Source organism: Elgaria multicarinata, chromosome 15 (assembly GCF_023053635.1).
Source record: "Elgaria multicarinata webbii isolate HBS135686 ecotype San Diego chromosome 15, rElgMul1.1.pri, whole genome shotgun sequence".
Taxonomy (NCBI): domain Eukaryota; kingdom Metazoa; phylum Chordata; class Lepidosauria; order Squamata; family Anguidae; genus Elgaria; species Elgaria multicarinata.
This window is the reverse complement of record NC_086185.1, coordinates 25788564-25804543: the sequence shown is the minus strand read 5'-3', so window position 1 is coordinate 25804543 and position 15980 is coordinate 25788564. Positions and strand designations below refer to the sequence as shown.

Here is a 15980-nt window from a genome sequence, read left to right as displayed (position 1 = left end):
AGTGATCGTAGTGGAAGAGCTGACCTCTTGTTACAGGGGACTTTTCCACAACTTGCAGATCCTTAGCCTTAAAACTGGAAAAGGCTACAAAAGAGAGCTGCAGTGGTGATAAATGGGCATGAGAGGAGAAAAGACAGAGGGAACTGGCTATGAGAGAAGATTATAGGAGGCCACAACTGTCCTCAGCTTCATAAAATGATCCAGGGAGAACAAGCATTGGTTCATTTTGTTTTTGGAGGACAGAACTATGGGTTTAAAAGATAAAGATATTCATTTCGGATTAAGATTAGGAAACGTTTCCTACCTCCTCGGATCAGCCCCGTAATAGACTAGACTATCATGGGAGCTTGTGAAGTCTCCTTTGGATAATTTTGAGAAATAAGCACCTAGAGTGCTTCAGGATACTTTTGGATATTGACCCTCCTACATCTCAAGATGTCTTGTAGAATAATCAAAGTGGCAACGCAATTTCCTTTATCAGGATCATTTATCTGTGACCTGTTCTTGGATACTGTGGGGTTCTTAAAACGTAGTGGTTTTATAAGCTACTCCTCAAACTCAGTGCACTCACAAAACTCTCTCTTGCCCTCCACATAACATGTTTTCCCTTAAAGGAAATAAAATGAAGGATTTTATATCTAAAATACGATGCCATCTTGTTAAGCATTCAGGTTTTTATGTCAGCATATACTATCTGGTTTTGTGGGAAACCATCGTTACAAATGTAAATGTAAAGAAAGCTGTTCTGTGCTGAGTAAATTTTCTAGATCAGGTATGTGTGCTCTCCTCACGAGAGCTCTTCTCCCCCCCCTCCCCAAATTCAGGATAGGTGGGTGAAATAAAATTGCAAGCTATAACTAGATTTTGAGCTTTTTGCTTTTAATATATGTGTATGATCTAAACTGCAATAATGCCATAAGACATTTTATTACGTTAATAGCTGTGATCAATGAACTACTTCAATGGAATTTATACTAAACTAACAATACCATCCATTCAGGTGAACATATAATGGTTTGAAGTCGCGTGTGTATTTCAAAGTGTGAGCATTAACAGCTGCCAGATGCTAACTACATAATTTATTTCATCTTTCTAGTCGAAATCTTTTATCAACCTTGCCAAAATACCTGTTTGATCTGCCACTTAAAGTTTTGGTTGTCAGCAATAATAAGCTTGTGTCCATTCCTGAAGAAATTGGAAAGTCGAGAGACTTAATGGAATTGGTGAGTATCACTGCATAATCATTCTCTCCACTTAGCCTTTATAGCTAATTCTTTAACCCTCAATCAGTAGGAAGCCCAACAACAACCTATAGAAAGCTGTTAAAACGAACCCTTTCATATTTAAGAACGTAAGAGGAGCCATGCTGGATCAGACCAAGGGTCCATCAAGTCCAGCATTCTGTTCACACAGTTTCTGTTGAACAGGAACCCACAAGCAGGACATGAGTGCAATAGCACCCTCCCAACCATGTTCCCCAACATAAGATATTTAAGCATCCTATGACAGGGATGGGCAGATGTTAGGTTGGCTAGGTCTACTAGTTGCTCCCATTGAGGCACATCATGGTGTCCTCCGGGCTATCTGCTCTTCTGAACTAGGTCCCATTGGTGTGTTTTTAATGGCCTCCTATTTCCCTGTACCAGTTTTCTTTCTGGTTATTATCCCTCACTGAACCTTTCACTACTACTACTTCTACACAATTCTATTGTGGTTGGGTAGCAGCAGGCCTTGGGATTAGCTGGCAGCAGGTCTAAAGAGGAATAGGTGACATGAGCACTGGTGACTGAGATAAGCCACACTTACCGGTGGATAGAAGCTAGGTAAGGGTGTGTGGTGGTGGTGATGGTTCCAAATGGAGGAGGGAGAGGAAATAGAGCTTTTGGGGGGAAAGTAAAAGTATCTTTTATGCACCACTGAGCAGCTGTAGCCTGTCTCTCATGGAAGTGAGAGGGAAGGAGAATTTGGAAGAGGAAGAGAATGAGTTTTTGGTTGGGAGCAGCGAGTTGCTGCTGGCCGAGGGAGAGATTTGGGTGAGAGAGTGCTTGCCTTCAACAATAGATGTGTTCTGTTGTAGCAGAAAATTGGGTTTGAAAGAGAGGCTTTGTGTTTTGGTGCTCAGACTCTGTTCCTGCCATGTATTCAGCCACCATTTGGTGAGTGCCCTTGCGCCCCCAGCAGCCATTTGGTAACTGTGCCCATGACCGTTTCTCAAATTTTTTTAATGTGCCCACTGGCTCTATAAAAGCTAGAAATCCTTATATTATTTTTTTACCAGAACCCTGAGTTCCATCAGGTACTAAATAGTGGCTTGGGAATGGTTGAATTTATTGATTTGATTTGATTTTTACCCTCCCTTTCTATGAAGACAATTGGCATTCATGGTGAAGGACATTAAACTAAGGAACAGGATGTGTCTGAGTACAAGCTCAACCCAGGAATTGGTTTTGATTCCAGAACTTGAGTCATCTTTCTATTTCTTCTTCTTCTTCTTCTTCTTCTTCTTCTTCTTCTTCTTCTTCTTATTATTATTATTATTATTATTATTATTATTATTATTATAAAAAACCTGTTATAGTATTTTAAATCTTTGCACTGCTGCTAGGTTTTATTTTGGTATTTTTTATTTTATACTGTAGTAAACTTGCATATTATATTTTATTGTGTTACATTTTATGGTGTTGATTAGCATTGTGCTAAATTTTCCCTTCTATTTATTTTCAGACCTTCTTTAGGGAGTGGGGGAGGGAGCAGGGGCAAATAGAAATTGCACCTGAAAATTGTGGGAAGGGGAGAGAATTTCGGAGAAGTTTCTCCGGGTGCAGGAGTTCAGTGCTTACTGTAAGGAATGGCAGAGGTGTGTGGGTGTGTGGGTGTGCTCCCACCTTTACCATTTTATCCTGTTCTGTCTTTGCAACCTCTCCAGCTGCTTAAGCTCCTTGGAAAGCCCCTTGGAGGACTCAGCCAGGTTTTTCTCCTTTGGGGCTTTCCAATACTGAGTACCTTGTACTGAGTACACAGTTACAAGATGGGGGATACTTGGCTCAGCAATACTACAAACGAGAAGGATTTTGGAATTGTTGTAGATCATAAGCTGAATATGAGCCAACAGTGCGATATGGCTGCAAGAAAGGCAAATGCTATTTTGGGCTGCATTAATAGAAGTATAGCTTCCAAATCACGTGAGGTACTGGTTCCTCTCTATTCGGCCCTGGTCAGGCCTCATCTAGAGTATTGCGTCCAGTTCTGGGCTCCACAATTCAAGAAGGACGCAGACAAGATGGAGCGTGTTCAGAGGAGGGCAACCAGGATGATCAGGGGTCTGGAAACAAAGCCCTATGAAGAGAGACTGAAAGAACTGGGCATGTTTAGCCTGGAGAAGAGAAGATTGAGGGGAGACATGAGAGCACTCTTCAAATACTTCAAAGGTTGTCACACAGAGGAGGGCCAGGATCTCTTCTCGATCCTCCCAGAGTGCAGGACACGGAATAATGGGCTCAAGTTAAAGGAAGCCAGATTCCGGCTGGACATCAGGAAAAACTTCCTGACTGTTAGAGCAGTACAACAATAGAATCAGTTACCTAGGGAGGTTGTGGGCTCTCCCACACTAGAGGCCTTCAAGAGGCAGCTGGACAACCATCTGTCAGGGATGCTTTAGGATGGATTCCTACATTGAGCAGGGGGTTGGACTCGATGGCCTTGTAGGCCCCTTCCAACTCTGCTATTCTATGATTCTATGACCTGAAAGCTGAGAGAAGAGTTGTTGTTGCTATTAAAAATCCTTTTAACAACAACAAAGCAAAACCAAAAGTGCAATAATCCAATGCAGCTTTCAGGCCCTCAGTGGGCAACACCATTGGAAAGCCCCAAGGGAGGAAGGCCTGAGGAAGTCTTTCCAAGAAGCTCAAGCAGTTGGAGAAGCTGCAAAGATAGAATGGGGCTGCAGCAGTGGGGAGGGGAGCAGAGTTTGGCCTCTCAAAGACACACTGTTGTATCTAGTTGTGAATTTAAAAGCATGCGTGGCAGGTGGGAGGAGGCACCGCAAACGGATGCAGCCCATTTATGTGGGTTGTTTCCTTTTATGTGGAATTGGGTTGACTGCTTGAGACTGAGCTTAGGAATCACAATGGCCGCCAAAGGCCAGTGAGTCTGGCCTCCCACCCGAGGCGTGCTGTGAGTTCTGCCCAAGGCATGCTGGGAGTTGTAGATGAAAACTTAGTTTTTTATTAAATTCTTTAAAAATACTTAAACCCCCAAAATTCATGTTTTTAGATTTTTTTCTGATCCATGTACACAAAGTCCTGCCTGGGTAAACAGCATTAAACCATATGTCGAAGCGGGTAAACATTTAGGGACATACGTGACACACACATACTTTCTGCTTTATAGGTAGAGATTCCCACCTTTTTATTGCTGTTGTTAAACTATAAAAAATAAGACACCCTTTTGGATATAGCAGTAAATCCTGATCTACTTTCAACCCACCCTTGTTTATCATTTGAATAATGTTGTAGTGCATATTCATTCAATGATAGTGACATATAGGGCATTTGATTCATTCGTCCGATGTTTAAAAATGTTTGTTTTGGTTTAATGTTTGCTGGAAGTATCTTGAGATTAAAACAAAAATCTAACATATTTTGTGAATGTAGTGCTATTTGGGTTTTCTTCTATGGGTGGAATTTATCATGAAATCTAACTTGGATTATCGCTTGTACACATACTCAAGTCTCCCTATAAAAAATGCATTTGTGGATTTCATGTGCATTATTCATCATAAGGAAACCTCGCTTCTACAAGGAGCAGAACTTTTTAATTTGATTGACCACATATTTTTCAAAAGAGGGGAATCTTCTGAACTGTGAAGCCCTTGACAGTGATGTACTTTGCTGTCAAGATTCATAGGAACCTTGCAGACTTAGATGGAGACTTGCCCCAGCCTACTATATATCCATCTGCTGTCATCTCCCCTCTCTCACAGTGGCAGTGTGTTTCTATGTAAGGAGCATTCTGATCTCTCATCTCTATTCCAGTCTCAAATATATGTCTTGTTGAAAAGCAAAGACAAAAAGACATCTGTCCTATTTTAGGACACCATCTCCTTTTCCTTTTGGATTACAATCAGGGATGCTACAATCCACCTGAGCCTTCTGTTTAAAAGACAGGCTTTATAACTTGTCACAGCATGTCTGCTTGCTTCAGCCCATTGTCTTCCATAGCTGCTGCTTAATATTTCAGTTGAGCTGTTTGGCATTCTGACTCCTTGCCTCTTAACATAGGATATTAGCTGCAATGAGATCCAGGTCCTTCCCCAGCAAATAGGAAAACTGCAATCACTGAAAGAATTAAATTTAAGAAGAAATAATCTCCACATGCTACCTGATGGTGAGTTCATATCCCCCGCCTTCTTCCAGCTTCCTCATTGATTTATTTAAACAGTGCAAATCTTTTGTGATGTCTGAGTCTCATTTTTCTTTCTTTCTTACCCACTAACAGAATTAGGAGATCTTCCCTTGGTCAAGCTGGACTTCTCTTGTAATAAAATCACAGAGATACCAGTCTGTTACCGGAAGCTGCGTCAGTTGCAAGTAATAATTTTGGATAATAATCCAATGCAGATACCACCGGCACAGGTTTGATAAAATCTTTCCATTTTCTTCCATTTAGAAGTGGGGAGGGGTTTACGTGTTCACTCAGCCACCTGTGGAGTAAGGATATAGGCTGTTCTTGACTAAAATCTATTTATGGAAGTGCCTTTTGTGTTTGATTGCTTCTCAGTGTTAGTTTAATATGAATGTAGGAAAATGGCTGGAGGGCAGGCGTGTCCGCGTAATTTCAGAACGATCAACTGCTCATATTCTGGCATGGCTTTATTTATTTATTTATTTATTTATTTATTTATTACATTTTTATAGCGCCCAATAGCCGAAGCTCTCTTTGATTATTCTTTGATTATTCCCAAGTCACTAAAGATATAGGGGAAATAATAATAATAATAATAATAGTAGTAGTAGTAGTTACCCGCCTCTCCCTCTGGATCGAGGCGGGGTACAACACAAATGCAAACACCATAAAATACATATAACTAATTAAAACATTTGAAACTAATACATTACTAAAAGCAGCACATTATTAAAAAGGCATCTTAAAATTCAACTGGGTAGGCCTGCCGGAAGAGATCACGAAAACCTGCTCTCTGTTGCTGTTTAACGTTTTTGCCACATTCTTTAATTTAATTCTATACATCTAGAAAAGGCGAGCCTCGTGTGGCGCAGAGTGGTAAGCAGCAGTTACTGCAGCCAAAACTCTCCCCACGGCCTGAGTTCGAGCCCAGCGGAAGCTGGTTCTCAGGCAGCCGGCTCAGGTCGACTCAGCCTCCCATCCTTCCGAGGTTGGTAAAATGAGTACCCAGCTAGCTGGGGACAAGGTAACTGTGACTGGGGAAGGCAATGGCAAACCACCCCGCTACAAGTCTGCCAAGAAAACATCAGCGAAAGCAGGCGTTCCTCTAGGAGTCAGCAATGACTCAAGTGCTTGCATGAGAGGTTCCTTTCCTTTCCTTTCCTAGAAAAGGTGGGCAGCTACAGCTGTCACTGAAGTTGATGAATATGTTGGGTCCTGTTCAGTCTTACCATTTCTTTATACTGCAGGGGCAGCCCAAAAAGCAACATTGTGAGTTTGCCTAAACTAACTGCTGTCTTATGCATGACATATGGGTGAAGGTTAGGGAACAACGGATGAAAATGGCTCCAAAAGGTTTCTGGCTAAATTTGTGTTTCTCACATCTGTCTTTCAACAGATATGTTTAAAGGGCAAAGTACACATATTTAAATTCCTCAGCATTCAAGCATGCCTCAGAATGGATAAAAAGCCAGATTCCTTGGATCTGCCGTCCCTGGGTAAAAGAATCCCATCCCAGCCGCTCACTGACAGGTAAAGTTGCCATCACATTTCAGAATGTGCATATGAACATTTATAAATCATGCGAAGTTTTATTCTGAGTTCAGTTTTGTGGAAATAATTTCAACACTTGTATGTCAAGTTTATTGCAGGCTTAAGATGCTATCCTCCCAATTACCATTCTTGTGCAGGCCGCTTTCCTTTCCGTAGGGTGTGAGGTCACTCCCTTAGTAATCTAAGCATTATACCAATGATGTGCTCATTGAAAATATTCCATCTTGTGAGGAATTATCTGTCACCTAATTGCCTTTTAAACGCCTCCTGGCTACTCTTGCCACACTAATCCCTCCTCTACTTGCTCCCTTCCTCGTGTGTTGTGTATTTAATGGCCATAGATTAGCATTAGGGGAATGAGCTCTTTTGAGTCTTTAGTGCGAGCACTCCTCTTTTCCTCTGGTCCAGACGAGATTGGAAGTTTATGCTTTTTGGTTTAAACTAACCACAGTTTGCTGTTGCATCCAAACTGGAACAAACTGTTTAGTTTAAACCATAGTTTATTGAAACGAGTTGAGATCCGAAACCAAGAGTAGGAAGAGGCAGTGCTTTTGCCCAAGGCTTGAGCAGGCATATTTCTGTAATGCTAAACTGGTTTAGCATTGCACTCAAACCAAGCCAGTGGATGATCCATGATTCAAAACAACCTGAGACATTTTGCAGGAAGATGAGGCATGACTGCCAGCCTCTTCTACCTCTCTGTTCTATGTATATCCAATAGCATCTTAATGGGAGCTCCCTTTTTAGTACTAAAAATCTCTGCAAATAATGCATCTTCAAAAGAAGTATCTTGCTGTATAGGGGGACGGCGTTAAATCATTCAAAAACCTGAAATCTGCCTCACAGTATTTGTCACAATAAGGTTCTTCTTTATTGCAGTATGGAAGATTTTTATCCGAATAAAAACCACGGCCCAGACTCCGGCATTGGTAGTGATAATGGGGATAAAAGATTATCCACAACAGAAGTAAGTCTGCCCTTTTTAAATTGCTCAAAAGGAAAGAGGTAGAAGAGGCACATGGTTTTTTCTCTCCCTTTTTGTGCAGGTTCCTTTCCTTTTCTGTTTTGGGTGCTTACGTCGTCTGGGAAATCTTAGTTTGGCCACAGTACCTATTCCATCAAATACATTTTAAAAATTGCTTTGAAGTACAATAACAGCTTATATGCTTTGCTATATACTTTACCCTTAATAGCATTCTGAAGCATTGTTCTTACCATTCTTTGTTCAACCCGCAGAACAATCCATCTACTAGGTAACCTGACATTAAATCCATGCCTTACAAACTAGTTGGTGCTAAAATAAAATCACTCTGAAGTATTGCTTTTTGTGTGTTAGCAGAACTAGAACAGGCTGCAGGATTTCTGTCTATGCTTTTGGCATTAGGTAATTACGATATAAGTGAGTTTCTTAATTCATCTATTGGGTGATTCACAAAATGTAAAGTGAATCCTCTCCTTTCTCAGTGTATGGGAAATGCTCTACATAGAGGCTTGTCACAGCAAGAACTTTATTTTGCTGGTTTCTGTTGCTGATATTTCAGAAGATTATTTTAGCAGGACAAGTGGAATATGCAGGTTATGCTCTTAACTGCTTTTTTCAGCCATCTGATGATGACACAATCAGCCTTCACTCTCAGGTATCAGAATCAACAAGGGAGCAGACGCTCAGAAACGACAATCAGTTACTAGCAAACAAACACGAATTGCATAAAGGTACATCCTAATCTCTAGCTGTTGAGATAGCAAAAGAATGTTTTTTCTTTAGGGGTAAAGGCAAACAGTGGCTAGATTCAAAACAGAAGTGAATGCTTCCAGGCCTCTTGAGGCTGTGGCAGGGGGAAGGGGAAGTATGCGAGCCAAGCTCATTCTTGTGGTGCTAAACTATGGTTTAGCGCTGCCTGTTGAGACTAGCATTAGATACACCGCTGTGAGTGCCCAGTCGTTGTGCTGATCAGACATTTGGTGCCAGAGTAAAAGAGGATGGCTGCACAAGCTCTCTTTGGCTTTGCAACGTTTTGCCCTTGGGTTTTAGTCCTTCCTTGTGACAACCACAGGTTTGGCTGTTGTGGGAAGGAGGGAGTTGGGAGCATGGCTAAAACAAGAAGAATGTTTCTTGCTCAGAGCCTTGGGATTGGATGGGTTTCTAAACTTAATTAAAAATATATCATTTCTTCTCTGCTATCTTCGTTCCTGATAACTAGACCCAGAAGTGTGTGATTACCTTGATCCCTGCTCAGAGGATGTGGCTTCTTGTGACCAAGGAGATGTACAAACTGCGTCATCAATCTCTTATATTAAGGTAGTTACATCTCACATATATTAGCAATCTAGTCTTTCCAGTTGTAAAGTTCAGCCATGTGACCTCAGCATTCTTTCTTCCCACTCATCCCCTTTATATTCTTGATGTGTAAGGAACGAGGGAAGCAGATTGAGAAGTCTCAGAAAGCAGAGCAAAACGAAGACTGGGCAGATGAGAAGAGGTGGGTCCCCTGGCAATGCTACCTTGGGGTTCTGGGGTGGGAAATATGGGTGTCTGTTAGAGGAGGGTCTCTTAGTTCTTTTCCAGCTTCTGTGTTGTCCTTGCATGACCACGTCCCTTACAGAAGACAGAAATATTTGCGTTATTACTTTAGGGTTCAGAAAGAACATGTATTGGCAGAGGAAGATGATGAATTTAAGGAAGTAACTGACCTAAGGAAAATAGCTGCCCAGCTGCTGCAACAAGAACAGAAGAACAGGTATTTAGCCTATGGATCACAACAGTAGGTGAATCTTTGTATGTGTTCTCCCTGGCTGCATTTGGTGTAAAGACTCGTTTTAAAATTTTGGTAGTAAATGACTCGGAAGCTCACCCAAGAAATCAGATATTTGATATGGGCAAACATGCACAGACTTTCTTGGTTGTCCATATCTGACATTGGACTGTGATTTGTCCATGTATCACGGGTAAGTGCAAAGCCGAGGTTGACTTAAATGAATGGACTTAGAGTTTGGCTCAACATTAACTACCCTTTAAATATATCCGGATGTTTTGTAATTGACATAAGAATTAGCATTTGGAAAGGTACTGTACTAGAATCTGTTTGCAATGTGCCTTTTTCAAGTCTTATTTCTCAAAATCCTCCAATTCTTGCATTTTCAGAAAACTAAAAATAATAATGCAATCCACAGCTTGACCATTAAGCATGTTGTCTTTTAACCCTGTTAGAACTATCCTCTTACTACTTTCTGCCTACTATACTAATGACTTCACTGTCCTTTCCTGTCAACCTTTACTGCTTCCTACCTCCATATTTGGGTTTTGATGTACATGAAATACGAATTCAGACGGAGGCCATTAAGCTATAGAACTTCATTCAGTGAAAAGCTTTTCCAGAGGACAAAAGTCGCAGGACGTGCATCCAGGTATTTAGCGTTTATGGCGCATGAATTTCACATGACACCGTGACGGACAAAAAGGGGGTTCCTGCAGCAATTTTGCTATGCTGATGAAGAAGCATTTGAGGGAAGGGAATGAAAGAAAACTTATCCAGACTGGGAGGAGCTATGGAATGGGACAAGATAACCAACACCAAGGGAGGAGTCTGCTGACTATTTTATTTTTATCTTATCTAAAATATTTATATGCCACCTTTCATCAAAAAAGTGATTTCAGGGCGGTTCCCAATAATGCAACAATTGTTAAAAATATGCACTCATAAAATATATTGGATCTTAATTGCAAACCAGGAGAGAATTAGATACTTTCTTAATTGTTTCTTGAAAACAAAATTCCAAGCACTTCCAGAATTCTAATACAAATGTATTTTTGAGGATAGAGATTCCACACAGGAGGACAAGGTCTTTAAAAGCAGTCTTTGGTGAAAATGGAGGCCCTTCATATATAGACGTTGGTATCAAAATAAACTCTTGATACCAGGGAAACATTTTGAGGGCAGTGGTAGTGCGCCTGCATGCCCCCTTCATCCGTGGTTAAAATCGTAATTATGGAAATTCTTATGCCCAGTACAGGACTCGTAAACCGAATCTGTTTGGGCATATTTACACGTCAGATGCAAAAACAGACAGGGATTAGGAGTGCTCTACATCTTCTGTCTCTCAACTGCTAGGTCAAAGTGTTTCTACCATCTCCGCCCCCAGTATTCACAATAGGGCAGCATAGAGTTCAGATAATATTCTAGCGGTGGTGAACCCTACTAGCTTCCTATTTCTCCACATTCTCTTCTTCTGTCATGTTTCCTGTTCTAAATCTCTCCTCCTCACTGTCCCTGTCCCATCGAGTTTTGATATTTTCTATTCTCTACTATTTTCCTCGCTTGTCCTCTGACCAGACTGATAGTTTCACAGTGATTTTCACCTGCCTTCTCCTTTGGCCATCTAACTCCAGAGCAACAGGCTCAAAATAGGAGATAGTATGAGAGCATACTATTCCCCCCACCCCCCACCCGAAACCCTTAGCATAGAGAGAGCGCAGGAATTAGGTAGATAAGACTGCAGAAACTTTGGTCAAGGTTTCAGTAAAAATAAGACTAAGGCCTTAGCTAGACCTAAGGTTTATCGCGGGGTTGTCCCGGGGTCGTCCCTGCCTGCTCCCGGGATCCCCTGTGTGTCATTTACATGAACAGGGATGACCCCGGGACGATCCCGGGATAAACCTTAGGTCTAGCTAAGGCCTTTGAAACTATTCAAATGCAGTTAAAGTGAGCCATTTCTACATGCAGGGCGTTTGCTTACAAGTGTGCATTTGTGTGCTTGGTTTCAGACTTTTGAATCACACTACCTCTGCAAGCACAAGAAACAGACCAAAACAGGCTGTGGAAACCGAAAAAAGGTATTGTGCTTTCTTTTATGTTAAATTAATTTGGGTGAACTCTCTTGGGTCATAGCTTGGGTGGGTGTCTTGGGGCGGGGAATAAAGGCTGTCTGGCAAGTAAATCATTCCTGAAAGCTCCATGTTACCTTCAGATAGCGGGAATTGATTCTAAAATTGATCTTTGCTTGAAGTGCTCTTGATCATGGCTATTTTTGAGATGCTTTAAGAAATGGGCCTTCAAAATGCATGTTGACAACCTTCCATAGATAACATGCTAGGAAGCTGCTTTATAGTGGGTCGGGCCATTGGTCTATGTAGCCCAGTATTGTCAACACTGACTAGCAGCGGCTCCCCAGGGTTTCAGCCAGGAATGTTTCCAGCCCTACCTGGAGATGCTGCCGGGGATTGAACCTGGGAGCTTCTGCATGCAAAGCACTTACTCTACCACTGAGCCACGGACCCTCCAAAATGTTGAATTATGCCATGGCACCATTTTTCTCGTCAGTGTGTTAGCTGAATTCCTGCTTACATCATGGTTAAACAGGTAGCTAAAAAGCTGTGTTCTGTTTTTGAGTACTTGAGAAAACAATTCGTCTTGGTGTTATGTTTTCAGAGGTCTTTAGCAGAGCTGATTATTCATTACAATTAACACTTCTGTGTTCTGCCAAGGATACATTTCCAGGAATTTAGATGTCCAAAAGACAAGTGGGGATATAAAAATATAATCCTGTTGAATGTACTTTGGGAGTACATTACCTGAATTCCTTAATAGAGGCTCTAGCTGACTGCAGTCTGTAATTTTTTTAAAAAGCCCAACTTTTCTTTGCTGTAAACCTGAGGTGGGCAACTTGCCCACCACTAGGGCTACACACGGCCCTCTACCTAATTTCAAAAGCCCTTTATAAATGATCTGTTGAGACCTCTGGCAAGACCTGTCTGACCCAGGGTTCAGCGTGTTGTGTGAATCCAGCCTATGTGTCTGATTGTAACCTGCCTGCCTCAATTGTAGATACCAGTCTAAAAGAGGAAGCTATCCAGTCTAATAAACAATGTATGTTTTCATATAGCCTTTCAGCAGATGAAGCCAACTCTCCATCGTCCCTCTACAGCTGGCAGGTAATGCAGAGATAAACAAGTTTCAAACATACCTCTCTGGGCAGCTGTGATCAGTTTGATTGTTCGTTATTAACTGGCTGGCAGGGTTGTTATATCTATACTTGCTGTCTTATTGTGCCAAATGAAATTGTGTTTAAGAGAAATGATTCATTCTTGCATTTACTTAATCTTCTGATGCATTGCAGGTGTTCCTTCCATTGCATTTTTCATTACCCTAGCCTTGATAGCAGATGAACTGCTTCTTTTTCAAACTGTAGAGAGATCAAACATTTGTGTGGGCTTTCTTTTCACCCAACTGCAATAGCTATTGCCTGTGCTGTGCTGTGTAAACCTTGTATTTGTATTGGTTTGCTTTAATTGTGACAAGGAGTCTGTTTACCAAGCTGAAGTCCTGATCTGATCTTTGTTTTGTGAGTACATTGAGTTCTAGAAAGCTTGATTTAAAAAATGAGGAGCTGTTGTGGTGGCAAATTTAGCCACATGTAGTATACAAGATCTACATGAGAATTGACTGCTCTGTCTATGAATGCAAATATCTAGGAACAAAACTGAGCCTGGCAAGATTGTTTCCTTCCGAAATTGCTGTTCTTAAATTGTCCTTTGTTGCAAACCAAAATGTCATGACAGTTCTCGTCACCTGCAAGCCGTTTGAGTGCCTTGCTCCATCAATCAGGGAATTTTCCCACTCTTGCAAAACTATCTCCCCTATGATGTGGAAAAACAAACAAGCAGATGCACATGGGGAGCCTGGGCTTTCTATTCCCATGGAAACATGAAACAATTTTAAGACTCGCCATGTGGCAGTCTAGTTGGCCTCATTTGGACGTAACACTAAACTACTGCTTAGCATTTGTGAACCTGGTTAAGGCTCTGACTCATGGCCTCCCCTTTCTAGCATGGCCGCAAAGAGACTGGAAGCTTTCACTTCTGTTTTCAGTTAACCACACTCTAGTGCAGTGTCTCTCAACCTTTTTTGCTCCATTCCCCCCTTTCACCATTGTTCAGAATATAATCTAACTCAAAAGGTGCATTCCAAATAATATGCATATAATATTGAAAATCTTTTTTTTCTATATTAGTCCCATTTAAAGGGGCAACGCAAAGCATGGCCCCTTTTACATTCTCAGCTCCCATGCTTTGCGTTGCCCCTTTAAATGGGAAGCTTGAAACTTCTAGGATTGCGTGGGAGGGAGGGAGGGAAAAGAGAGCAAAGGCCTGGCTTTTGCAGACGACATGACAATTTTCTGGGACGTTTTTAATATGTGTAGGAAGACATAATCTACAGGACATCATACTTTGCTGAATAGTGGTCCCAATTGCCCCCCCCCCCCCCGGAACCCTAAAATTCCCCCCTGGTTGAGAACCCATGCTCTAGTGTTAATGTCCAAACCCTAAACTAGTTAATCTTAACTCTGGTTTATTGAAGCAACCCAGCATCAGAAAGCATGGTTTGAAGTTGGCTTGCTTCAGAAGACCATAGTTAAGACTAACCAGTTTGTCTATGTCCAGACATAACACTAAAGAAAAACAAAATCTTCTGATCTCCTCATGAACACATTGGACAATGAGCAAGGCTTGCCTGGGGCCACTCACATAATGCTTAACAATAGTCTAGCTTTATGTCCGAACCAGGCCATTGTGTTCCATCAGTCCTCAGATATTTTTTTCTCTCCGCTACATTCGCTGTGTCCAGTTTGCATGACCACTTAAATGGGGGGAAAAACATTAACAACAATGTACTCTAAATGGGAGTATTAGTGGCTTTTTCATATTTTAGTGGGCATTTTTATGCTTATATATACACTTTTAGATATAATACCATATTTTAACAATAACCAAAAGGTTCCTAATATAATCTAAGTTCTTGATTGGAAATGTAAGGCCTCGGAGAGAAGGGAAAGTGGTGATTCTGCAGACGGGTGAAAAAGCCCATCTAGCAAAAATGCAGATTGCCTCTGCGCTCCTCCAGGTCTGCATAGGATGTCCGTCAGACTCCGAGACCCTTTAAGATCACACCCTTGCTATCTCATAAATCTGAAGTAATGTGCAGATAAATTTAGGCAGGCACAGTATTAGGCAGCCTTCACACAGCTTTTCCCTGATCTTCAGCGCTTTGGGCTTAGAACAGATCCTACTTATTGGCATCAGGGCTGGTTCATACAGAGGGCTCTAAGGATGTCGATATACACAATGAAATCTTAACTGCTGGCTCTTACCAGAAGATTGCAGTGTTGACTCCTTGGCTTTGAAAAACAACCTCTTTCTCCCCATAGTCCATAGAAAATGAGAAAGACCATCCAGATGAGCAACACTGGCCAGACATCCAGCCGGTTATCTGGCAGAATGAGGATAGGAGACGGAGTAGTAAGCAAATGAAAAGAGAGTATTTCAAGGTATGTCACTACTATATGAATTGGGTTTAATGTTCGATTTGATTACTGGCCTAAACATCTAATAAAATAAATATTTCCTTGTTTTGTTTTGTATTAAATAAAGCACCAGTTGAGGTATATAGCTGACCATGCCTTCTAAATGTCAATGAGCAAAGAACTGTAAAATGGGAATTTCTGCCCTCACCAGCAAGCTGCTGCTGGTGAATGACAGCTCAGTTACATTGTTAAATGTTTATACTATGCATTTCAGATAACTTACTTCGAAATAAATAGTATGCTGAAATACTAAGCTAGAACATCTACATGGCCTTGTTCATATGCTTACTCTGTTGAAGGCTGTCTTAAATAAGAACCCCATGAATTGATATACATCTAGCTTTCATGTTTGGGGGAATATGCATTTGGAGGTTGTGTATTCCTGTCTTGACAGTATTCCAATTGCCCATGGAGATCCTAGATCCATGGAAGAGCAAGTCAGTGTTTCTCACCCTTGATTTCCTTATCTATATAAAATCAGAATAAAGACCACATTATGAGGAGGATTAAAGAGCACTTTAGATTGTAAAGTGCTACATGATTGATCTAGCTGTGCATGCAGAAAGAAAATCCGTTAAGCGAACAAATACTTCTCCCAGTCTTCATCCTCTAAATTAGGATTTGATATAATTTAAAGAACTGCTCTGAAAAAATTGTACTTTTTCCTA

The 15980-nt window shown here is 41.2% G+C and overlaps 1 protein-coding gene across 1 annotated transcript in view; it reads left to right on the top strand.

Annotated features, from left to right (window-relative positions):
* LRCH2 (leucine rich repeats and calponin homology domain containing 2) overlaps window positions 1-15980 on the top strand; it is a 49778-nt gene that overhangs the window by 17266 nt on the left and 16532 nt on the right. Inside the window, exons 4-15 of the mRNA XM_063142031.1 lie at window positions 1097-1223; window positions 5280-5385; window positions 5497-5633; window positions 6800-6933; window positions 7834-7921; window positions 8556-8667; window positions 9156-9253; window positions 9367-9434; window positions 9588-9692; window positions 11717-11785; window positions 12835-12883; window positions 15157-15276. Coding sequence (XP_062998101.1) covers window positions 1097-1223; window positions 5280-5385; window positions 5497-5633; window positions 6800-6933; window positions 7834-7921; window positions 8556-8667; window positions 9156-9253; window positions 9367-9434; window positions 9588-9692; window positions 11717-11785; window positions 12835-12883; window positions 15157-15276 — 1213 coding nt within the window. The remainder of the gene's footprint in view (window positions 1-1096; window positions 1224-5279; window positions 5386-5496; window positions 5634-6799; window positions 6934-7833; window positions 7922-8555; window positions 8668-9155; window positions 9254-9366; window positions 9435-9587; window positions 9693-11716; window positions 11786-12834; window positions 12884-15156; window positions 15277-15980) is intronic.